Genomic DNA, 26,674 nt, shown 5'->3' with positions numbered 1-26,674 from the left:
AGCAACTAGAGTGAACTACTTTGTGTGAGGCCAGAAACACAGTGTGCATAGAAACAGAATACCTACCAGTCTTCCAGTAATACCTGGCACATCTTTAGACCCCAAAAGTCACACTTTGGCCCTTCTTAAGTACCAACTCAACTTGTGAACTCTACAACTGAAGCTAAAACTGAGCTTAAGAAAACAACTAAAACAACATGTTAACATGTATACTTACTGGCAGCTAGGGGGAAAAAAGAGAAAACTCAACAGAGCAGAAATATATCATTTGTAGTTTTCCAAGGAAGTGAATACTTAACCAAAAGGGGAAAAAACACACTCCCCACTGTATCAGTATCAACAGTTAGGAAAATAATTCACATATCTATTCAGTGAGTGCCTAACAAGTGCTAGGCACTGTGGTTATAGAGGAGCAAGTCATTTGTTGAATAGCTCAAGTGCAGGGTTACCCTCTCTAAGGCTTTTCAATGGAGTTTTTATTAAGTAGAAATCCATGGTATATGGACTGGGTGAAAACAAAATTTCAACTTGGTGTAAGAGTACAGGATATGACCACCACAAGTTAAGGGGACATGGGAGTTCATGTTATTCCTATTCACTTTTGTCAGAAATTTTATAATGCTTTGGAACTAGAAGCTTCTGTGATTGCTGAGCTGGCTGACTAGCCACGGGCCGTACTCAGGTATATACACCCAGACAATTGATTTCTTGGGCCTTCCTGACTCAATTCATGTGTCTCAGATATAAAATCATTTTTGGCATGCAGGGTGAGTATGGGGAAGAATTTAAGTATCTAGGATTGACCACAGCTTGAAAAAGTTAGGAGGATCTACTTAGGCCCAAGGGCCAGATGCTGGGTTACACTACAGATGAAAAAAAGGAGTCAAATTATCCCACAATTGTTATGTGTACATATATGAACATATATGTATTTCCTAGCTCTGTTCGCAGAGGGGACGATAAACCAGTAGCAAATGACACCCCAACAGCAACCAGTACACCACACCCAGATCTTGGTTTCTAAGTGTACCCAACATTAAAAAAGATTCTGTGGCTGGGGCAGGGCAAGCATAAGATGAACCTGGAACATCTATCTCATCGTTCCATAAAGTAAGGTACTCAAAAGGAGGTGCTCAAAAATTGATGAGGACATTGTCAGAAAGATATAGGAGCCAGTGTGAAGGGCGTGGGAAGGGTCTGATTGCAAAGAGGCACGGGTACATTTTTGGAGGTGACAAATTTTTTTAATTGTGTCAGTGGTTACACAACTGTGTTTATTAAAAGTTTCAAAAGAGACTAAAAAAGGTACATTTAACTATGTAAATTATACTTTAGTTTAACAAAAAGACAGCAACAGTTCATAACCCACAAAATAATGTAAAAACCCATGAGTCCATTCTGTTATAAATAAACACAGAAGGAAAGGGAAGCTCTTTGTCTTAGCAAAGTGTCAACTGACAAATGTAGAAGGGATGACGGAATTAGAAAATCACCACTTCACCACCACCACCACACAAGTAAGTGTTTTGGTAAGAATCATCAACGGATTCTAAAAAACTAGTGGGTAAAAGTTTGATAGGAAATAGAATATTTATATGGTCTTAAAATATCTCTCAAGATACTCATTACAGAGGGAAAATATTAACTTTTTGGTGGAAAACCAGATAGATACTACCCTACCCAAGTGATCAAAAGTTAGGACAAGTTAAGTATGTGCCTCCTGATACGATACACTGAGGATGACACATCATTTCTGTGGTATTCTTGCCCAAAATGCTTAATGTGAATCTAGTCATGAGGAAACATTAGAGAAACTCAAAGTGAGGGTATTTTACAAAAACTGGCTTTTATTCAAATATCAAGATCATGAAAAACAAAGAGAGATTGAAAAACGATACCATTTTACCTTATTTATTTATTTATTTATTTATTTATTTAATTTATTTTTATTTTTATTTATTTTTTTTTTTAATTTTTTTTTTTTTCAACATTTATTTATTTTTGGGACAGAGAGAGACAGAGCATGAATGGGGGAGGGGCAGAGAGAGAGGGAAACACAGAATCGGAGACAGGCTCCAGGCTCCGAGCCATCAGCCCAGAGCCTGACGCGGGGCTCGAACTCACGGACCGCGAGATCGTGACCTGGCTGAAGTCGGACGCTTAACCAACTGCGCCACCCAGGCGCCCCTATTTAATTTATTTTTAAAATGATACCATTTTAAAAGAGACTAAAAAACATGAGAACTAAATGCAACTCAATGAACTTGACTTGGATGCTGGACCAAGGAAAAAAAGTTTTCTTTTGCTCCAAGGGACACTGGTGGTACAACTGGTGAAATTTTTGTTAAGACTTATAGGCTGGATAATAATACTTTATCAATGTTAGGGGCACCTGGGTGGCTGAGTCGGTTAAGCGTCTGACTTCAGCTCAGGGCATCATCTCGTGACTTGGGAGTCTGAACCCCATGTCAGGCTCTCTGCTCTCAGCATGGAGCCTGCTTTGGATCCTCTGTCTCCCTCTCTCTATGCCCCTAACCTGCTTGCACTCTCTCAAAAATAAACAAACATTAAAAAAAAAATTCTTATCAATGTTAACTTATCGTTTCTGTAATTGTACTATGTTATGTATGAGAATTGTACTGTGTTATTTATGAGAATGTCTTGTTTTAGGAAATACACACTGAAATATTTGAGTTTCTATCTCAAAACAGCCAGAAAACATTTTTTTGCAACTTTCTGTAAGTAAAAAAAATAAGTTCCAATATGTGGTAAGCACTACAAGACAGATGTGAACTCTGATTCAGAGTTTACAAAAACAGACAAAAGATGTGCCCCCCCCCCTCCAAAACTTGTTGCTGGGCATGCTGAGGATTGCTTTACAGAGACAATGTAATTTGAGTTCAGTTTTGAATAATTATTATTAGGTCCTCAGGGTCAGGAAACAGGCTAAGAGAGAAAGTATGACTTTGTTTTCTAGGCAGTTTTGTGTGTTAGGCTGGAGAGAGGACTCTTGGTTGTGTGTGGAAAGGAATGGTGGAAATGCAGCTGGAGATGTGGGTTCGGGCCAGACGTAAAGATTCTGGCACACCAGATGAGGCATTCAGACAGTAACTATAGCAACAAAAGGGGCCAGTAAAGGATTTAAGCTACAGGGTGATAAATTTGTTTTTAGAAAGAGAACTTGTAGTGGCATTGTGGAAAACTACTCAGGTTTGCTTTAACCAAGGTGATAGGAGTCAAGAAATAATGAAGAATGGACAGAACTTGCTGATCCATTTAAGTATGAATAAGAGCAGGGAAAAATAAAGACTAGATAATAAGATCTATTTTATATATTCTAGTTTAAGGTCATGCAAAATATTTAGACAGTGATGTCCACAAGTTTTCTGGAAATCTGGGCAATTTCCCCAGCAACACTATGTATACGGAAGGGAAAAAATTGGCACAAAACTCATTATCTTATTTTTCATTACCACCTTAACTTCAGATGCTTCTTGAATATGCCAAATACCTTTTTCTTCCTACCTCTTTTTTTCAATTTATTTAGTGGCAATATGTCTTTAAATGCAATTAAAACAGTTTATATAATTCAATGTGTTTGTCCTCATAAACTGAGGAAATAACTAAGGGAATTTTGGTTTTCAAACAGTGCAAGTCACCTACCTGAGTTAATTTGGGTGTATAAGCTTCCATTTCTTGCCTAATACTTTGAAAAGAATTAATAATGTCCTGACTTGTTGCATACTGTAGTGACTGGATTGGAGTTGGACCATGATAATACCTGAAGATTAGCAAGGAAGAAAGAAATGACTCATAACACAGAATAAAGGCACGTAACATTTGTCCTTCAAATATTTTAGCAGTCTCAATATAACATTATCCCCAAAGCAAAAAATAATATAAGCTAAATAGATTTCAATAAAGTAACTTAATTCCTATATGGGCAGTAAGCAAACAGTACAGAGAACACATTTTTATCTTGGCTTTGATCATTTAGCATCCTTTTCTGAAATGCACAAAGTAAATTCTCAAAGAAAAAGATAATATATTTTTATGGTAAAATGATTTAAAACTGGAGTGCTATACTTGCAGAATATACTCTGCAGTGACTTGTGTTATATAACTATTGTGTCTCAGGTTAATTTAATATTGACCAAACTTACCTATCTGACTTCTTGAGGTTTAGTGCAATTGTTTTTATGGAATTATTTTTTCCCAAGTCTTCATATTCAATGGACTCTTGTAACTTCGCCTATAATTATTAACACAGCACTTTATATGGAAACTTTTCCTTACTAGAGTAATGAACATGATTGAAAAAGTACAACTCTACAGAGAGTAAAATATGAAGTCTTCCCACCATGAGCTTCAGTTCCTAGAGATAACTGCTCTACAATTGGTTGAACTCATTTTCTCACCAACCATTTACAGAATACCTGTTTTCCTACACTCTGACCATATTATTACTGAACCTTTAATTTTTAATAGTCTGGCAGATGAAAATGGTATCTTTTACTATTTTTCCACCACATAAGACTATTTTTTTTTCCTAAGTAGACCTCACACCCAGCACAGGGCCCAATTCAGTGCTTGAATTCACGACCCTGAGATCAAGACCTGAGCGGAGGTCAAGAGTCGGACACTTAACCGATTGAGCCACCCAGGCGGCCAAAAGACTAATTTATTGTAAATGTTGTAAATACGTTTTCTTCCAATTGGGCGTTTTTTGGTTTTAACTATCCCTTTTTTGCTTATTCTTCTGTGGATTAATTTTCTCCTTAAATCTTTGATCCACTTAGAATTTATTTTGGAATAAGAAGTAAGGCAGGGAATCTGAGCTTCTTTTTACTAAATTATTAATCAGTCCTCTTAACACTCATTTGTAGAATAATCTGTCTTGTCCCATTAATTCTGAAATATCATGTTTATCATATATATATATTTAATTCTTCCATGTATTTGGGTTTACTTCTGTACTCTTTACTTTGTTTTACTCATCTTTCTCCTGTACTAGTAACAAACTGCTAAATTTCTACAGCCTACTTTATAAGACACGAGAAAGCAATCTACATGGACATTTGTGAAAATAATTCTACAACATTTCAGCCTTTACACAGCAATGAAACCTTTCTTTTTTAGTTTTATTTTCTTAACGTTTATTCATTTTTGAGAGACAGAGAGGGACAGACTGTGAGTGGAGTAGGGGCAGAGAGAGAGAGGGAGACACAGAGACCAAAGCAGGCTCCAGGCTCTGAGCTGTCAGCACAGAGCCCAACACGGGGGCTTGAACTCACAAACTGTGAGATTGTGACCTGAGCTGAAGTCGGACACGCAACTGACTGAGCCATCCAGGTGCCCCTTTAACAATGAAACCTTCTGGTCAACCCTAACCTGTAGCTACCAGGACTAGGATCAAAACATTTAGGTTATTAAGTAACTCTCAGAAAGGATTTGAAAACTTAGTATTTTAAAGTGTCCCTATTTTGACAGTCTGAATAGTCCTCTTGTAGTTTAGGAACAAACCTGACGGTAGAATATTCAAAGTAACACATTCATCAGCCCCACTTTACCTGGACTCAGCCTAATTTTTTACTACTTTCTCAACTCTATACCCTTCAGCTAAATTCAAGGCATACCAATATCTTCATTACTTTCCATGTATGTCAAGCTCATTTCTACCCCTGCTGTTGCCTAAGTCATGTCCCTCCCTAACCTCCCATAACAACCCAAATCCTAAACCTCTGCTAAGGCCTCGTTAGGCATCATGACTCACATACCTAAATGAAAAATCTATAAAGTAAGGACTTTGTCTATTACTACTTCTGAATCTCTCATTCTTTAAGACCCTTTTGCAGAACATAGAGCAGACTATTTCAAACTATTGATTTGAAAGAACAGAGTCAGTAACATTGAATATTGTGAAAATGCAACAAACCATGACTTTTGACAACTCTTTAATTACCAAGAATCAAATGTACTTAGTGCACAGTATTGCAAAGAGTGTCACTTCCTGTATTTCTCCTTAAACTCCTCTCTATAACTTTCATTTTTTATTTTATTAACGTTTATTTACTTATTTGGAGAGAGAGCGCATGCATGCATGTGAGGGGGAGAGTGAGAGCGAGAGAATCCTAAGCAGACTTCCACAGTTAGTGTGGAGCCTAATGAGGGCTTGATCTCACTAATCGTGAGACTATGTGACCCGAGCCGAAATTAATAGTCACTCAACTGAGTTCAGTCAACTGACTGAGCCACCCAAGCGCCCCTGTAACTTTAATTTTCATTTCACCCTTCTTAGTCATTTATTTATGGCTTAAATAAGTATTTTTTAAAGGAGTACACCAAGTGATGATCACCAAGCATTGTATGTAAGTACTGAATCACTAAATTGTACACCTAAAACTAGTATTACATTGTATGTTAACTAACAGGAATTTAAATAAAAACTTGGGGCGCCAAGGTGGCTCAGTCGGTTAAGCATTCAACTTCAGTTCAGGTCATGATCTTGCAGTTCATGGGTTCAAGCCCTATGTAGGGCTCTGTTGACAGCTCAGAGCCTGGAGCCTGCTGCAGATTCTGTGTCTCCTTCTCTCTCACTCCTGCCCCGCTCATGCGCTGTCTCTCTCTCTCTCAAAAATAAATAAACATTTAAAAAAATAGTTAAAAACTTAAGAAAAAAAAATATTTTCTTGGGTTTGTTAATTTTAAAAGTGTATATGCCTGTAAAAACATATTAAGTTACTGAAACATGAACTCAAGTTAAAAATCACCCATAATCCCTTTATGGAAAGATAACCCCTTAGCGTATATTTCTGAGGTCCTTTTAAAAAGTTCTTAAAGTTTTTTTTTACATATGAAGTTGTGTCACACAGTCTGATCTGTGAACTTTTTATTTAATTCATTAATTTTTATTCTGGTTCCTATTGTAAATAACACTACTATACTTTTTTTTTCACATTTACTTTTATTTATTTTGAGAGACATACAGAGCAAGTGGGGGACGGGCAGAGAGAGAGGGAGACAAATCCTAAGCATACTCCACAGTGTCAGCACAGAGCCCGATGCAGGGCTTGAATTCACACAACGGGCGATCATGACCTGAATCAAAGTCAAGAGTCAGACGCTCGACCAACTGAGCCACCCAGGCAACCCACAATTACTATACCTTATTTTGAAATTGTTCTTTTGATTTCGTCTTCCCTATAGACACTGAACGCTGAGAATAAGAACTGTTAAATTCATTTTTGTTTCCCACCCCTTAGTATTTTAGGCAACTCAAAAATGGTTTCTTGGGTGCCTGGGTGGCTCAGTCAGTTGAGCCTCTGACTCTTGATTCTGGATCAGGTCATGATCTCATGGTTCGTGAGATCAAGCCCTACGTTTGGCTCTGCACTGAAAGCATGGAGCCTGCTTGGGATTCTCTCTCTCTCTGTCCCTCTCTCATGCATGTACGTACTCTCTCTCTCAAAACAAACAATTAAAAAAATTGGTGTCTTTAATTTTTTATGAACTACACTACTGTTATGGTAAATGTGAACTCCTTTCAATTCAGTAGGTCATGAATCCTTTTCAAGTTATTCATGGCTGCATCAATCTACATTGTTTGGACACACCACAGATATTATTAGGATATTTGCTATTTTCTCTATTATAGTACTGTAATGAATATTTATATCTAAGTCTTTGCACATCTTTACCTTTTTAAATAAGTGTCCAAAATGAAATGCTGTCCCAAAATGGACAGGGCTATAAACCTTTAAAATTTTAATATATATTGCCTAATTGCCCTCTAAGAAAACTTTATCATATTCATTTTTTGTAATTGGGAAGGAACTTTAAAAAACTGAAAGAGTAGTTTGGCAAAGTTGCAAAGAAAGAAGAAATATGGAAGTAGACAATTGTGTCCTTATTCTCTCATAGCCCTAAATGATTTCTTCAATATCTAACGAGAACACATTTCTAGTTCTGATATATATAAGCTCTTATATATTAAGAGCTTATATATTTGAGCTTAATATTTAAGAGCTTAATATATAAGAGCTCTAGCTCTTAATATAAGGCCCAAACCCTATCTTCTAAAATCATATACACAACCTTTAGTTTTTATTCTTGTCATATTGCCTTTGTTGATACTCTTGCCCACAACACAAACTGTATGTGTAGATGTGAAGGAAAAAAAGAGAAGAAAGCCAATAAAAACAGTGAATAGACAGGAGTTCATGGAAAGGTGGCTGGCAAGTTAAAACCAAGAAAGTGTTCCTTTAAGTGTTCTATAACTTATGCCAAACACCTAATGTCTTGACCAGAAGAACTGAGTCATTTTAAATAATCAAGGATCAACATAAAGTACTAGTAAGTTATACAAGGTTTCTGGAGAAACCTGAGTTCTAAACGTTCCACACTTTTTACTCATACCCTTTTGACTGCTGGTTGGAAGCAATCTGCATCTCCAGAATTTCCATCAATGCTGCTGGGCTCACCATTTTGTTCATTTTGTGCTTCTCTTAAAACAAAGTGGGAAAAATGTTAAAAATCACAAGCAGAGCAACAATACAACTCCATCTGGCTATCTTGAAAAGTCCAGTTATTGAACCTTTGCATGTATACTTAACTGTTTCCTGAGACCTGCTGCCAGGACCATGGCACTGTGATGGTTAAACCTCTTGATGATGGCAGCATTACTATTCTCCTTTATGGATTTGGAATTAGAAGCAGATGGCACAGAAGAAATTCCATAGCCCTAAGAGAAATAATTTAGAGGATTAAAATTCAAAATAAAATTCTAGTTTTCTTACCCATCATGAGAGATACGTTAGCTTAAAAAATTGGATGATGGGACTTCATTAATTCTGAGAATTACTTAATTTTTACAGGTAAACATTTAAAAATAAGTTACAGATTAAAAATACAACATATTCCTTCTGGCTTCACAAAAATAATCTTAACCTTAAACCATGCATTTGTTATTAAGATTTTATTTTTAAAAGTAATCTCTACACCCAATGTGGGGCTCAAAGTTGTTCACATCCTTTAGATCAAGAGTTGCATGCTCTACCGAGTCAGCCAGGTGCCTCGAAACATGCATTTTTTAAAGACCAGTTTTAGATATAGCTAGCAAAATATTAAATGAAGTAATAGAATATGGTAGGGGAAAAAAAAGCATGGACTTTGGAGTCAGATAGGTATGTTTTCAAATTCTGGCTTTATAACTTTGCTAGTATTAGTGTAAGCAAGTCTAAGCTATGTAAAATGAGATACTGGAGAAATAGATATTTTCAAACATGTATTGAGTTTATGCTATGTGCTAGGCCCTACAGACAGAAACTTAATAAGATGTTGTGCCAAAGGAGCCAGTATAGTAGTTAGTGGGATGCTGGGCTGTAAGTGTACACGTAGTTAAAACTTATATGATGTGCTGTAATAGAAGAAGTAGCCAATCCCACTGGAGGAGAGCAGAGGTAGATTCAAAAAAGCTTCAAGAAGCACCATAAGTTGAATAAGTGCTTGCAAGCCAGACATAGAGACAATGATATTTTAGGGAGAAAAATCTGCTTAAACAAAGGTACAGAAGCAACAGAATACATATTATGAGTTTTTTTCTGTATTGCTGTACACTTGGAATGAAGGGTGGGCCAGGGATTGGTGAGACATAAAACTAAAGATGTAAAAGAAAAATTACAAAAAAAACTCATATACCATTCATTCATTTATCAAGTAATTACTGAGTGCCTAATACATGCCATGTATGGGTGACAAGCCAATACAACAAGAAGAGTCACCCTCTGACAAGATAAAAAGATCACTTTTGAAAATGACTGATGCTATGAAAAAAATAAAGAGGGGTGGCATGATATAGTGACTAGATGGAGAGGAGGAGCTACTTTAGATAGACAGGTTAGGGAAGGTCTCTCTTGAAGAAGTAGCATTTGAACAGATGTCTAAAAGAAGAGTAGAAGCTAGATAGGTGGAAGAGCAGGGAGGAGAAACAGGAAGTGCAAAGACCCTGAGATAGAAAAAGCTTGGAACAGACCTGAAAGAAGGTGTGGCCCAAAGTGAGGTAGAAGCAGACAGAGTCCAAGTCAAGAAGAGCCTTGTAGGAGTTTTGATTTTTATTTTAATTTCAATGAGAATCCATCAAAGAGTTTTACATAGGAAACTATTATGATCTGATTTATAACTCTTACTGCTAGGGGAGAATAAATTATAGGGAAAAACAGTGGAAATAGGAATACCAATTAGGAGGCTAACACAAGCAATCAAGACAAAAATGGTGGTAGCCTAATAGTGAGGGTGTAAGGGTACAGATGGACAGATGTAGACAAATCAGAGATGTTTTGTAGAGGACTTACTGATGAACTGAGTTTTGGAGGTGCAGGAAGGGAAGGAATCAAGGAGACTCCCAGGTTTTGGCTTGAGCAACTGTGTCTATAGCAATGTTTTGTTTTGTTTTTTTTTACTGAGATGGGAAAGACTCAGAAACAAACAGATATATGAGGAATAAAAGGTTCCAGTTTGGACATGCTATGCTGAGATGTCTGAAATATCTATGTGAAGATATCAAGTAAACAGGCAGATGTATGATTTTGGGAGTTCTGGGGTTAGAGAGACCACAGCTACCTGGGATTCATCATTTCATATTCATCATCATCAACATTAGTATTCAAAGCAATGGAATAAAGAGAATGTATTCAGAAGGTGGCCCAAGGCCATACCTAAGACAGTTGTAACACCTAGAGGATGAAAGAAAAAGGCACCAAAGGAAAAAGTGAATCAACCAAGATCTCTATTAAGGGGTTTGGTTACATATATGTTTACATATCCATACAATCAAATATTGTATAGCACTAAAAACAGAAATTATAGTAACACCTATTATTTGTTGAGTACTCACTGTGTACCACACTCTTTTAACTCTTGTAGCAATCCCATAAAGTCCGCACTTTTTTTGTTTTGCATTTTTTCCAGAGATATAATTGACATGTAACATTTTAGAAGTTAAAGGTATAAATGTGTTGATTTGATACTTACGTGCTCCAACATGATACCCTACAGCTAACTAACATCTCTGTCATGTTACATAATTATCATTTTTTGTTTTGAGGTAAGGGCAATTAAGATGCAGCAACTCTGAAGTTTATAACACAGCACTGTTGACTCCACTATGCATTAGATATCTAAAACTTATTTATCTACTAGTGACAAGCTGATACCCTTAAACAACATCTCAACTTTCCTACTCCCTACTAAGATCAGTACTATTAACCTCATTTTATAAGAAAACTGGGCTTGAGGGCAGGGGGAAGCACTAAAATCTTTTCCCCATATTAAGCTTCATTTTTTTTGGGCTGACTTCAGAGGGTCATATTTTAATGTGTTGAAATTCAGCAAGGAAGTGCCTGAATGTGGAGAATTACCAAGAAAACTAAATTTCATTAAGGAAATGACTTATCTGGGCACCAAGGGTTATTTTCTGTTAATTTATAATCTAGACTGTAGGTCAAAATTTTAACATTAGTTTCCTCACTTGGAGAGTACATACATGAAAATAAAGGAAAAAGTTAAGAAAAATAAGATAGGAAGGTATAAGCATGTGTATACGGCCAGCAGAAGAGAAACCAAAAGAAAGGTAAGAAAATGAAAATATAAGTGTGAAGAGAATACCTGAGGAAGGCAGGTTCCTACCCTAGAAGATACAAACAGGAATGGAATTTGCCCTAATCAGAAGGGATCATATCTCTCTCCATGACTGGATAAATCTGTAAGTCTGGAGACACGATGCAGGGGTAGGTAGCTCACACTTGATGGTCTAGTTGTTGAAACATATTGGAGCTAGCATAGGGTAAGGGTCATGAGTGTGTTCAAGGTCTGCCAAATAGTGGGCTATGGAAAAATGCTTGTTATCTTTTCCTCATCTACTAATATTTATCCACATTTCTTTAGATTAATGTCAGCTAGAGCATAAAGCTGGACTCACAAATACATGTTAAGCCTTCACATTATTACCTAGAGAATTGCTATGTGGAAGCTAGAAAATTCTTTTATTTTTTATTTTTTTATTTTTTTTAAGTTTACTTAATTTTGAGAGAGAGAGAGAGTACAAATGGGGGAGAGGCAGAGAGAGAGGGAGACACAGAATCTGAAGCAGGCTCCAGGCTCTGAGCTGCCAGAAAGCCTGATGCGCGCTTGAACCCACAAACCATGAGATCATGACCTGAGCTGAAGTCCAACACTCAACCGACTAAAATTCTGTTACAAAAGTTTTAGCAACGCCTATAAGTTCAATTCTCCAAGGCAATTTTAATAGCAAACAGTGCTACTAAGAAGCACTTCTGATAAATCACTCCAAACAACAGTACTTTGTGTATTTTATTCTCAGAAGTGGAATATCTACACTGAAGGCAATTTTTAAACTAGTTGAAACTAGGAAGACTGTTTTTTCTCATAAATTCTTTTTTTAACTAAAATTTATGGGGCACCTGGGCGGCTCAGCCAGTTAAGCGTCTGACTTCGGCTCAGGTCATGATCTCACAGTTCGTGGGTTCGAGCCCTACATCAGGCTCTGTGCTGACAGTTCAGAGCCCGGAGCCTGCCTTGGATTCTGTGTCTCCCTCTCTCTCTGCTCCTACCTCATTCATGCTCTGTCTCTATCTCTAAAAAATAAACAAAAGTTTAAAAAAAAAATTAAAATTTGTTTGTTTTGTTTTTTAGTAGGCTCTATGCCCAATGTGGGGCTCAAATTCACAACCCCTAGATCATGAGTTGCATGCTCTACCAACTGAGCCAGCCAGGCACCCCTCTCATAAATTCTTTTGGTACTGCTTACCTCATCTAATGGTTTATCTTCCAAAGCTGTCAAGTCAAGCAGTGGGTTTTTTACTCCTAGTGAAACCATGGTTTTTAACCCTACAAAATCAATGAAATAAAAGTTGGTCAAGTCTTACCTTTCTCAAAAATAAAAACAGTCATTAACAGCACTATAACTAGAGGACTAGAGAACAGCAAATTAAATTTTAGCATGTGAGGGATAAGCAGTTACCTTTTTCATCTATTTTGGCACATTCTGCAAATAGGTCTTTTGACCCTGTATTCAGCCGGTCCCTGTGAAAATAATGGGACTGAAAAAAACGTGTCCAAAATTCCTTTTCTGTCATGTTGTGGGGAACATTTTCTGCATATTTCATTTTTACTGTGGAAAAAAACCGTAATAGTTACATAGAGAATTTCCATTTCTTAAAACTTCTTAAATTAGTTGAAATACAGAATAGCAAAAACTAGATTACTAAACTGCTCAACTTTACATACCATATATAATAATCTAATTGTAAATTTGAAATATAACTTGAGAGACTAGGTGAGGCACTCACTACCTGTATAAATCTTAACCAATTACAAACAAAACCTTATTTTGCACCAAAAGAATTAATAAGTTTCAAAGTTTTAGTAGAAATACCAAGAATCAATACCCACTAGGACTATCAGTTCAGCACACCCCAGAAGCTCACAATCCAATGAGCAAAGAGGTTAAGAGCATGGTCTCTTGAGCCAGAGAGCCTGGGTTTGAAATTCTAGGTCTGCCACTTACTATCTATGTGACCTTGTGTAAATTACTTAATCTTTCTCCATCTCGGTTTCCTCATCTGTCCTATGAGGGTATTAAAACTGCCTACTTCATAGGGTTACTTGTGATGACTAAATGACTTAATATATATCAAGGCCTCGGAATGGTGTCTGGTATGTAATATGCACTATAGAATTACGTTCTTATCAGAAAGATATAAAAATTACAACGTGATAACTTGTTGAGGCAGACACAAGCCCCTACAGAAGCAAAGGGGAGATGTATACCTGCCCAAAGAAGTCAGGATTTTATAGAGGTGGTAGTGAGGCAATACTTGTGTTGAATCCCATGGGGGAGTTATGTTACTGAAGGACTAACGGGGCACAGTGAGGAAGTGAGAAGAGAGAACAGCATATGCTTTGAGACAGAACTGTTTGCTCAGCAGAATGACTGAAGTGGTGGGGCTTGCAACCTCAGCTGCACACCTTCAATTAATAAAGCTGGGATCAAGTCATTTATACTTTTAAGATGGTTTCTGCAAGGGTAATGATTTGTGGGTTAGAAAGGTCACTTTGGAGGCAGCATGATGATGGATCTGAGTTAGCATTGTAGAAACTATGTACTGATACCTCTGGAGCAGGCCATCTTGTGCAGGTTTGCTGAAGGGTAAATAGAGTTTAAGAACCACTGATGGAAGAATGGAAAAATCATCATACCAATGAACTGATGACAGCACGTTATATACTAAGTCCTTAATAACTACTATATGTCAGACGTTGGGTAAGTACTTCACGCTTATTTTATTGCACTTCATCAGGAATAAAGGTAATGCTTTCTTTTTTTTAAACTAACAACTTTGACTTTTAATAATGGAAACAATTTGCCATTCCAGAATCAACTGTAGGGAAGAAAAATCTCCCCTAAAACAATAAACTCAGTAAAATTGTAAGTACTGTAACTTTTTTACTTTGGCTATTTAAAATGTTCCCTTGCAATACTTGTTTTTCACTTAAGTATTATTACTGAATTCATCCAAATATTTCTACTATGTGGAAAGACTGATTCTTCTTACCTGCTGGGTAGGTCCTAAATATGGACTCAATGATATCAGAGGTTAAATTGTATCTCAGACCATTACATCCATCTGTTTGGGGCCGGACATCAGCCTAAAATACAGACCACACGTATATATTTACTAGAATATTGGGGGAAAACGTGTAAACATATAATAGACACTGGACAAAGGTGGAAAAATAGACTTCTGAATAAACTAGAGAGACAGAAATACGTCCCTCACCTTTATTTTTGGCATAGAAATAGGGCTCAAGGAAGCCTGGCTTGGTTTTACATAGTCTTACTGATGTGAAATCGGTTTCCTTGAAAATTCAACATGGTCAAATAGGGATGTGTACGTGTGGCCAAAGGAAGATAGCTAGTGGAGCTTTAACATAACACTTGTACAGTTACCAAAACAACTATAAACCTTGGTTACTAAATAAATAAACAAATATTATCTGATTGGTTTCTTTCTTTTTTTTACTATTTTATTTTTTATAATATGAAATTTATTGTCAAATTGGTTTCCATACAACACCCAGTGCTCATCCCAACAGGTGCCCTCCTTAATGTCCATCACTCACTTTCCCCTCCTTCCCACCCCCCATCAACCCTCAGTGTATTCTCAGTTTTTTTTAAGAGTCTCTTATGGTCTGACTGGTTTCTTTAGGAAAGGCCTCGTTCATTCAATTTACTACTAAGTGCCCAGAAAGATGCTAAACGTATAACTGGTACTCAAATTCTTGTTAAATGCATAAACACTGCTTTGGTTCCACCAAAGTATAGACTAAATGAATCCCATTTTCTAATTCCACAGGTAGGGTATTCTCAATCTTTCACTAAAATACATTTTACAAGTCTTACTTTTTCTGTCATACCATGGTCATTCCACATTTAACTCTGCATTTAATGTATATAGCAATCATAAAATAAAGTATCAGAAAGCCCTAACTTTAAAAGAATTTGGGGAAACAAGTATTAGTCCAATTGCTAAAAGATTCTCTTTTATTAAACTCCACTTAATTTCCAGCATATTAGGGTCAAGTCCAAAACCCAAAAAAAGTTAACTGGCAAGAAGAAGCATCTATTTAAAAAAAAATTTTTTTTAACGTTTATTCATTTTTGAGAGAGACAGAGTGTGAGTGGGAGAGGGGCAGAGAGAGAGAGGGAAGGAGATGCAGAACGCAAAGCAGGCTCCAGGCTCTGAACTGTCAGCATAGAGCTTGACGCAGGACTGGAACTCTTGAACCGCGAGATCATGAGCTGAGCCAAAGTCGGACGCTTAACCGACTGAGCCACCCAGGGGCCACAAGAAGCATCCATTTAAAAAAATACTGCATCTATTTTTAAAATACTTTAGAATACCCTGGATACCAAAGTAACTATTGATTTGCTTTAAGGAAATGCTAAGTTTTACAAAAGAAATGGCATTGCTAACACATATATCAGAGTTTTCTTTTTTATTTTTTCCTTCAGAAATCTAGAAGGGTCACATACCAGAAATGCTGCAGAAATGCCAACATCCTGCTTATGATTGGATGTAGAAGAACTCTCTGTCGCATTTATATTTAAACGATTGGCCCAGAATTCCTCAGCACTGATCACTTGACTCACAACAAGGTCTTTATAAAGCTGAAACAAAACAGGATCTTCTTGCAGCATTCTGGTGATAGAATATATTGAATATATTGAACTTCTAGAATAAAACACCATTTTTGTTAACACTTTAAAAAGACTTAAAAAAAAAAAAAAAGGACTTTAACAACACAAAACAGTGAGACCCACAACTTTCATTTTATGATGATGGAGCAGCAGAGGTCATTTAGTTCATCTCTTAATAATTCAAACTAAAAAAAAAACTTTTGGAGGAACAAATGAAGATAAATGGAAGTAAGTCTGAAGAAGCAAAGCCTAAATTCTCTGAGGGTTATTGGTGTTACTCATCTCAATATCCCAGTGATACAAAGGTCACTATGTCTGTATTTGTATTGTACTGTATTCTCTTTTATAAATAAAGATGAAAGGGAAAGAGAAAAGGTATGCTTGAGATTTTCTGGACACTAATTTTTCACGGTGATAAGCACTTGGAGACTTAAGCATGGATGGCCTGGAAAATACTGGCAATGGAGTAATTCACCTTATCAGAAATTCTCATTACTTTACACGCTTTCTCAACTTTTTTTACAGCGTGATTTTTCAGGTTTCTCATTCACAAACACATTCCTAATAGTTCAGTGTCTTCTCTGTGATGGAGAACTGGGAGAAGGAATTAAAGGACTTTGGCACCTCTGAATCTCAGTTCTGTTCCTCACCCGATTATTAGAGTTGAGGCAGTTAATTTAATGTAGCACAAGGGTTAAGACTTAACAGCTGTTACTCTACTAAGAGACTGGAGAGAATCAAGTGTCCCTTCAAAAGGCTATTCTTTTCCTCCTTCACCTGTTTTTCTCTTCCAGTTCTTTATTTGCTTTCCTCTTGAATTTGGGCAGCAGCTGCTGAAGAAGGTCTTTCACTGCATCTCGCTCTTTCACAGCTGTGCTTTCATTGGAAAAATGGAAGTTAGTTGTGTCCCCTGCATGCAACACCAGCTGAAGTTGAATTTTAGCTTTTCCTTCTGGACTAATTTTCTGGCCTAAAAAGAAACATGAGACAAATTAGATGAGGACACCCACATTGTGGAAATCGTCCTACAATACGCCACTTCTCCTCCCAAGAAGATTCAGAATTCCTTTGGGCTTTAGCTGCCCTGTTCCAATCTTAATGCTTTTGCAGAAATGAACTCTTCTCAAATAATCCCATATAATCAGAGCATAGTTTAACAAATTCACTGCTAACACTCTGCTTCCTTCTTCAGCACCCTCTTTGTGTGGCACTTCTCACCCACTGCTTCCATCGCCAGATATTAAAGGGCTTTTGTTTCCACTCAACTGGGGAAAATCTCCAAATAGCCAACTAGGAGTCCTGACCGTGAACAGCTACCTCCAATCATCATTATCATAAATAAAAATGATTTGTCCTAATTCAAAAAGCTCCAAATCACAGCCCATGTCTTACTAACTGCAAAGAAGAATACATAATTTTACATTTGAGAGATCTGGTGTCATCACTTCAACCAAGTGATCAAACTTCATCTCATCCAGAGTCGGACAACCTGACACTACAGGCTTTCTCAGGGAATAGAATAGTAAGTAAAGACCACCACCTATGTGTTGTTCTTGCTGCAAATGTTTAACTTGAGTATAATCAAGCCTGTAAACTTTTCAGTTTACAAGAAACACAAGTATGCATGAAAATAATTTTCAAAAAACCTTGAGAGGATAAGCAGACATAATCAGAATGTATGATATTTGACAAGTCTATAAAGACTGAAGGTACTACAACTACATATGTGAACCCAGACTGGATAGGGTTTAAAAAAAAATCATTATTACAAAAGAACATTACTGGGACAACTGGGGATGTAACAATGTCCTGGATGTTTACTATTAAAATTTTCTCAGTGCGAAATATTACAAAGCAGAGTGTATGCACACATAAGTCAGATATATTGTATAGTATGCATTGTACCATTCTTAAAATTTTTCTGTAACTTTGAAAATTTTCATAATAAACAGATGTTGGGAACCTCAAAATACATCCACATTATAGACAACTTGTACTCTTAAAGAGTGGGCCTCATGGCAACAGTAGTCCTTGTCTTCCACAGAGGGAGAGGGATGGAGGGGTTCTGTCTCATGAAATGGGAGACTCATGACAGTGTGAACATGCTGCCTAGAGCTCATGGTCCAAACCACCTACTAATCCCTAAACAAACTTTTTCAATCAAGATGCTGCTTCCAGACCAACAGTCTAGATGAAATATCTAACTACCAAAAGCAGCAATATGGAGCAATGTAGGCCGTCAGCCAGCCTATTGTGGCTTTCCATTTCTCCAAAACAAACCATCACTCCTTTTTATGCATCTTTTCTCAGTGACTGCTGTAGCCTTGCTCTAGCTTGGCTCTTGCCTCTAAGAGGCCTATTTCTGAAGTTTTGTAATTAGCTAACCTAACTGCTGATTTTCACCTTAGTAATTTATTACTGATAATTTTCAATGGCTTCTTTCAGAAATGAGCTTTATTTCAAATATTCAACTTAAAATGAATACTGATCTGATGCAGATCTAGATTTGAGTATGTGCTCTCCTTCCCAATAACAGAATTGTCAAGAAATAGGAGAAGGGTATATTCTTTATTGTACGTTGTGGGTATCACAATGAGTGCATGTTTTACAGAGCTACAGGACCAACTTCCTGTTGAAGAGAAATGCTAACAGAGCAAGTTCCTAATTTATGAGTCTCTTCTGGTACAAATGTTAGTTTGTAAGAGTACTATGAGGAACTTGTGAGTCACTTTTCCACAGAAACAAAGTTTTAAAAGGAGGTAATATTACCAGAATAGCGGACAAAAGACCAGACAGCTTAGGCAGTACTTAATTATGATGAATTTCAAACAGTATTTCCTTTTGAAAGTAAAAATTCTAAATTATTTCAGTGAAAATGGATGAAAATCTTGGTCATTTCCAGTAGCAAAGTTGAGGTAAGTCCTTAGGGCAACTGTTCACACACAAGGACATTTACAAATCTAGCACCTGCAAGGTGAAGAGTGTCTTATTTTTTGAGGTATCACATTCCTTGAAACCTACATAAGATTTTATCTTGGAGAAGAATTTTATATCCAAGAAAATAAATGAATCCATATTAAGGTCACAGTTCAGATACCACAATTTTTAAGGATACTGTGCTCTGTATTTCTCCTATCTATATCCAATAAAAAATTGAGTCTATCTTCTCAACAGACAATGGCCACATAACCAAAGATTAACTACACAACTTGCTTAAACAATACAATTTCGTTAAAGGGCAATCTGGCATCAACCAACATTTTAAGTGCATGAACCATCTGAATCAGTAAATCCACTGCAGGGATGTATCCCACATATACAACCTCACAAAGATATTAGTACACAGACCTATACTGCAATACTGTTTGCAATAAAAAGAATTCTGAAAACTTCCTGTCCTTCAAGGAAACTGATTAAATTATGATTCTATATCCATTCAGTGGAGTATTATGCAACTCTTAAAAGTGGCGATGTGTGGAGACTTTTACATGATGTAGATTCACATGTGTAAAACTATATAAACTTTTATTATTATAAAGTGGGAAAGGCGGGTTACAGGATAACATACGTTCAGCGATCCCACTTTAACATTATTTCCATACAGCTGGTTTTTTGGACACTATAATAAAAAAATCCACAAAGATCATATAAGCAATCTTCCTATAAAATTATTAGCAAATGTTACATCAGGCCTTAGTATAGCTGACTTACATTTAATATCTGCATACATATGGCTGATTGTAAATCTATCTTTGCCTTCAGGTGCCCAAGCAATCCTTTCTGCCATGAGGTATAAAGCTCCATCTTGCTTCTTTTGACGCACCTTCTTTACAATTAGCAAAACTTCTTCAGATGAAGTTGCCATGATGCCTAGAAAGTGCTAAGAGAGACAAAAGATTTCACATCTCAATTAGGATCAAATTTGTTGACTTTTGGAGTCCTTTCCAAATTAAAAAAAAAAAAAAAGGTTTTAACGTTTATTATTGTGAGACAGAGAGAGACAGACCGTGAGCAGGGGAGGGGCAGAGAGAGAGGGAGACACCGAATCTGAAGCAGGCTCCAGGCTCTGAGCTGTCAGCACAAAGCCCAACGTGGGGCTTGAATTCACAAACCGCGAGATCATGCCCTGAGCCGAAGTCGGACGCTTAACTGACTGAGCCACCCAGGCGCCCTTGAGTCCTTTCCAAATTTAAACCTAAATTGATACTAAGGAAGAAAAAAGTCCCTGATTCAAAGTTGAAGATAAAGTTGTATAGCATTATCCTTTAAAATAAAATTTAATTTGCTCATTATCACAGGTTTGAATTTACACAACAGTTTATGACACTTGGTAGTTTTTAAACCATTTCTACATATTCTAATCAGAGTATTTTCAATTTACTTTAGTTCCTTAGTAATATTCTTAAATCTTAAATGTATGATTTGACTATAGATATGTTGTCTTTAACCTACATTTAAAATTGTAGAACTTTAGGGGCGCCTGGGTGGCTCAGTCGGTTAAGTGGCCGACTTCGGCTCAGGTCATGATCTCGCAGTCCGTGAGCTCGAGCCCCGCGTCGGGCTCTGTGCTGACAGCTCAGAGCCTGGAGCCTGTTTCAGATTCTGTGTCTCCCTCTCTCTTTCTGACCCTTCCCTGTTCATGCTCTGTCTCTATTTGTCCCAAAAATAAATAAACGTTAAAAAAAATCATTAAAATTGTAGAACTTTAGAATTACGACTCTACTGAATATTTAGTTCAATTTTGTTTCAACTGAAACAACTAAGAGCCACAGGGTTTGTGTGACCTTACCAGAACCACTCTCAGAGCTGAAACCACACCCACATTTCCTGATTCCTGGTCTAAGTTTCTTCCTGTGTACTTTAAAAGAAAACCATTAATACTTAACACCTCATACAACAATGTGGATGGAACTGGAGTGTAATTATGCCAAGTGAAATCAGAGAAAAATAAATGTATGATGGAATCATATGTGGAATTTAAGAAACAGATGAACATAGAGAAAGGAAAGGAAAAATAGAGAGGGAGGCAAACCATAAGAGACTCTTGAATACAGAGAACAAACAGGGATGCTGTAGGGGTGTTGGGTGGGTGGACAGGCTAAACAGGTGATGGGCATTATGGAGGGCACTTCTTGGGATGAGCACGGGAGTTATAAGTAAGTAATGAATCACTAAATTCTATTCCTGAAATCGTTATTGTATTATATGTTAACTAACTTGGATTTAAATAAAATTTAAAACATTAAAAACAAAATAAACATTAAAAAAATAATTCTACTTAAAAAAAATTAACACTTCAGATGCTACTTCCCCCACCTTTTAACAATCAAATTGTCTTCAACTGTTCTCCAGGTCTTGGCCAAAGATTCACTTGTACATGGCTAATTCATTACCTAGGAAACAGCCTTTAGTTACCTCCACCTCCTTCCTCCCCAGTTCTGGGGAATCTTAAATATTCAACTGAAATCCTAGAGGCTTAAGTGTGGCTGCCTGGAATATGAGGCTAAAAGGGAACTTGAAGCTATAAGGGCTTAACAGGAAAGAAGCCATGATTGATGGTGATGTCTGCCATGGGATGAGATGGGAAAAAGTGATAGCACAAATACCCCATATAGGTCATTTCTGGTGAAGTTATGACTAAGATTTTATTCCCAAAGAAATGATTCAAAGTATAATTTTAAAACATTAACTTCTTCAGATATAGTTTAAAATATAATTTTAGAGAAATTTGCATATATAGTTATTTTAAGAATTAAATTTGCCCTGAGAAAACAAGTCTTTTTTTTTTTTTTTAACGTTTATTTATTTTTGAGACAGAGAGAGACAGAGCATGAACGGGGGAGGGTCAGACAGAGGGAGACACAGAATCTGAAACAGGCTCCAGGCTCTGAGCTGTCAGCACAGAGCCCGATGCGGGGCTTGAACTCACGGAGTTCAAGATCATGCGAGATCATGACCTGAGCCGAAGTCGGCGGCTTAACCGACTGAGCCACCCAGGCGCCCCAAGTGAAGTCTTATTGAAACATTTTTCCTGGAGGTTAAAACAAATGGGAACAATGAAATACTGGATCTGCCATTAGTTATTCAAAATAATTGAGGAATGTTTTTTTTTGTTTTAAATTTACATCCGAGTTAATTAGCATATAGTGCAATAATGATTTCAGGAGTGGAATTGAGTAACACTTCTATTTGGATTAAGTGGGAAAATAAGCATCAGAAGAATGGCAGGCATTAAAAATAATGGAAACCAGGGGTGCCTGGGTGGCTTAGTCAGTTAAGCATCTGGCTCTTGATTTCAACTCACGTCATGATCTTGCCATTTGTGATACTGAACCCCGTGTTAACTGGCGTTGACATGTTAGTTTCATGTGTATAACATAGTAATTTGATGAGTCTATATGTTATTTTATGCTCACCACAAGTGTAGCTACAATCAAAAAAGTCATTCAAGCAGGAATTTAGAAATAAAAAATACAGGGGCGCCTGGGTGGCGCAGTCGATTAAGCGTCCGACTTCAGCCAGGTCACGATCTCGCGGTCCGTGAGTCCGAGCCCCACGTCAGGCTCTGGGCTGATGGCTCGGAGCCTGGAGCCTGTTTCCGATTCTGTGTCTCCCTCTCTCTCTGCCCCTCCCCCGTTCATGCTCTGTCTCTCTCTGTCCCAAAAATAAATAAACGTTGAAAAAAAAAATTAAAAAAAAAAGAAATAAAAAATACAAATTAAAAAAAAAGCAAAATCTTAATTTCTCTGAAGTTGATTTCCTCAATTTTGAGTAGTCAAATATTCCCTTTCATAGGTACCCTTACAGGCTACTCTACCCCAGGAATGGAAAGAAAAATGGTCAATGTGAACACATTTATTCAATAAATGTGTGCTGAGCCAACAAGTCTAGGGTTATCAAAGATGAATGTCTGACAATAATGATTTCTGCTTTCAAAGAGGTTCCAGTTAGCAAGATTATTCGTGTGTCAGTGTATACAAATAAGAACACGTGATGCTCCAAAAGGGAGATAAAAAAATGTTCTGAATTAGGACCCAGAGGCCATTTCTTCACAGAGGATACTTCTTTTATAATAGATTTTTTAGTGCAAATAAAAAAAAATTGGGGTATAATTAACAAATCACCAAAATACATACATCTTAGGTGGTCTGTTTGATGTATTTTGACAATTGAATACACCCATGCACCGTTACTTGAAATAAGAGAACATTTCCACCACTCCCCAAAATTCCCTCATGTTCCTTTCCATTCAACTCTCTTCCTCTCCCCCTCCAGCAACTATTTTCTGATTTCTGTCACCACAGATGAGCTTCTGTGTCTTCTGGGTTTTCACAGAAATGGAATCACGTACTATGTATTCTGTCTCTGGCTTTCCGCCTAATCTGTTTCTCGAAATTCACCATATTATTACATATATCAGTAATTTGGTTTTTTTTACACTTAATAAGTTAGTTATGAATTGGGTCTTGAATGAGGATTTTGACAGAGAAAAGGAAATAGGCATCACAGGCAAAGGGAATGCTTTGGGGCAAAGGCTTGAGACTCTGGGAATGGTAAGTAGTTTGCGCTGGATGTAGTATAAAGTTCATGATAAAGATCAGTGGGCTGTGGAGTTCAGTGGTTAAGACGGAGACAGTGCAGAATGCCACCCTATGTGGTAGACAAGAAAAAACCTCTAAGGACTTTTGAATAGGGCAGCAATTTCTATTTTAGGAAATGAATCTGTGGACAGTATGAGAGAGACTTAAGAAAAGGACTAGTAGGGTCTGAACCAGGCTGGTGGCAGCAAAAATGGAGAGGAGGGAACGAGGAGGAATACTGAGGAAGCAGGATAAATAGGCGAGTGCTGAAGGAGGTGTCACAGCTGCTTGCTCACACCCCACTCCTAAGCCCTACTGACACGAGTACAGTGGAACAGGTTTGAAAGTGAAGACAAGGAATTCAGTTCTGGACATGAAGAGTGTGAGGTGCTGTTGAGTCATGCAGGTGGAGATTAATTAACTTGTTTTTCACTTGCTACTGAAAACACTTCCTTATGTTGTTTTATAATCTCCAGTTTGGATATCTATAAAACATATATGATAAAGGTTAAAATTCTTAACATATACATAATGCCATCTTTTAAATGATACACTTATTTAATATCCTCCTAAGATTTTCATTAGAGGGTTACTGCTGCTTAAAAAGTTTAAAAACCACTGTTTCAAAACACTATTTAATGATATGAAAAGATACACTGTCAGGTGATCAAAGAAAAAAAGCTTGTAGTTTGATTCTATATTCTTGAATTAAAAAAAATATCTAAAATGTACTCAAGAGGCGCCTGGGGTGGCTTGGTCGGTTAAGCGTCTGACTTGGGCTCAGGTCATGATCTCATGGTTTGTGGGATTTAGCCCTGTGTCAGGCTCTGTGCTGACAGCTCAGAGCCTGGAGCCTGCTTTGGATTCTGTCTCTCTCTCTCTCTGTCTCTCCCCCGTTCACGCGGTCTCTCAAAAATAAATAAATTAAAAATTTTTAAAACATAAATAAAATGTACTCAACGTGGCGAGACTGACTGGCTCAGTTGGTAAAGCATGCAACTCTCGATCTCAGAGTTGTGAGCTCAAGCCCCACGCTGGGTGTAGAGCTTACGTTTAAAAAAAAAAAAAAGGGCGCCTGGCTGGCTCAGTCGGTTGAGCCTCCGACTTCGGCTCAGGTCACGATCTCACGGTCCGTGAGTTCGAGCCCTGCATCGGGCTCTGTGCTGACAGCTCAGAGCCTGGAGCCTGCTTCGGATTCTGTGTCTCCTTCTCTCACTGACCCTTCCCCGTTCATGCTCTGTCTCTGTCTCAAAAATAAATAAACATAAAAAAAAAAATACTCAATGCCTAGTATGTGCCAGGCACTGGGCTAATTTCTTTATAGGTATTAACTCATTCAGCCCCAGTTAACAATCCTGAGGTAGGTTATTAGTCCCATTCTGCAGATAAAGGAAACTGAGTCTAAAAAAAAAAAAAAAAAAATCAAGACGCTTTCCCAAAGCATCAAGGAAGCAGGATAGATTCAGTCTGACCTTGGACTTCCACCATGCTATTTTGCAAATACATATGACTTGGAGGAATATACACCCAACTTCACAGTGGTTACTGATGGGTGATAGGATTACAGATGACTTAAATGTTCTTTTTGTTTTCTGGATTATCTATATTTTGTAATGAGAAGAGTAGCATTTTAAAAAATATTTATTAATTTATTTTGAGAGAGAGAGAGAGCATGCCCATGTGCATGTGGGGGAGGGGCAGAGAGAGAGAGAAAGAGAGACAGAGAGAATCCCAAGCAGGCTTTGTGCTGGTGGCACAGAGCCTGACATGGGGCTTAAACTCTCCAACTAGGGCTTGGACTCTTGAACGGTGAGATCATGACCTGAGTCGAAATCAAGTCTCAGATGCTTAACTGACTGAGCCACCCAGTTGCCCCAAAAAGTAGTTATTTAAAAAGTCTTTCCAAGAGTTTGTTCCCTATCAAACCATAGGCTTATAAGGTAACACAGGAAAGTGTTGCAGGTATTAGTGTGGGTAAGAAAACAATTGTTGGGGCGCCTGGGTGGCTCAGTCGGTTAAGCGTCCGACTTCAGCCAGGTCACGATCTCGCGGTCTGGGAGTTCGAGCCCCGCGTCAGGCTCTGGGCTGATGGCTCAGAGCCTGGAGCCTGTTTCCGATTCCGTGTCTCCCTCTCTCTCTGCTCCTCCCCCGTTCATGCTCTGTCTCTCTCTGTCCCAAAAATAAATAAACGTTGAAAAAAAAAAAAAAAACAATTGTTATTTTCAATTTCTGTAATAAGTGTGTATGAATTTATTTTTATTCACTTTAAAAATTTAATGTACAAAAGAAATTTCATATATGTATGGAACTAATTAATACCTTAATATTAATTTTGATATTCATTATAATAAACATTATAGTAACTTAAAAAAACCATCTGTATTACTTGAAATTATACTGCATATTATATGAACCACATTTTAGGAAACGTGAATTAAAATCTGAAAGATAGGAGGGGAGGTTTTGTCGACACAGAGAAAGCAGATAATTACAAAACAATTTTAAGTATGTCCATATATGGAGGAAAAGCACTGAAGGAGTTTCCAATTAACTGGGCTTATAAGCACAAATAAAGTATAAGCTTTGGAAAAGAACAGAAAAACTTCTAAGATAGGAAGGTAAGAAAGAAAAGATGAGTGAAGACAGAGAAACTGTAAAACGGAGAGGAAGTTAGATGGAGAGAAAAAGCCACTTGGGAGAACACTGAAAATAAGTCAGGGGTAAGTAACTGAACATTGGAATGACTAGTCAGTGGTCTCATAGCTAACTTGCTTGGCAAATTTCCTTGTTCATCCATAGCACCTCTGTTAATTGTACG

At 37.3% G+C, this 26,674-nt stretch overlaps 1 protein-coding gene across 1 annotated transcript in view; it reads right to left on the bottom strand.

Moving 5' to 3' along the window:
- Positions 1-26,674, bottom strand: part of GTF2H1 (general transcription factor IIH subunit 1) — a 38,305-nt gene that overhangs the window by 8,320 nt on the left and 3,311 nt on the right. Inside the window, exons 2-11 of the mRNA XM_030331108.2 lie at positions 19,988-20,156; positions 17,054-17,246; positions 16,112-16,277; positions 14,631-14,724; positions 13,037-13,186; positions 12,824-12,903; positions 8,613-8,740; positions 8,416-8,503; positions 4,164-4,252; positions 3,664-3,781 (exon numbers count right to left, since the gene is read on the bottom strand). Of these exons, the coding sequence (XP_030186968.1) occupies positions 3,664-3,781; positions 4,164-4,252; positions 8,416-8,503; positions 8,613-8,740; positions 12,824-12,903; positions 13,037-13,186; positions 14,631-14,724; positions 16,112-16,277; positions 17,054-17,246; positions 19,988-20,141 (1,260 nt within the window). The 5' untranslated portion in view covers positions 20,142-20,156. The remainder of the gene's footprint in view (positions 1-3,663; positions 3,782-4,163; positions 4,253-8,415; positions 8,504-8,612; positions 8,741-12,823; positions 12,904-13,036; positions 13,187-14,630; positions 14,725-16,111; positions 16,278-17,053; positions 17,247-19,987; positions 20,157-26,674) is intronic.

The sequence above is a fragment of the Lynx canadensis genome, chromosome D1 (genome assembly GCF_007474595.2).
Source record: "Lynx canadensis isolate LIC74 chromosome D1, mLynCan4.pri.v2, whole genome shotgun sequence".
Classification (NCBI taxonomy): Eukaryota; Metazoa; Chordata; class Mammalia; order Carnivora; family Felidae; genus Lynx; species Lynx canadensis.
This window is presented reverse-complemented; position numbering and strand designations above follow the sequence as displayed.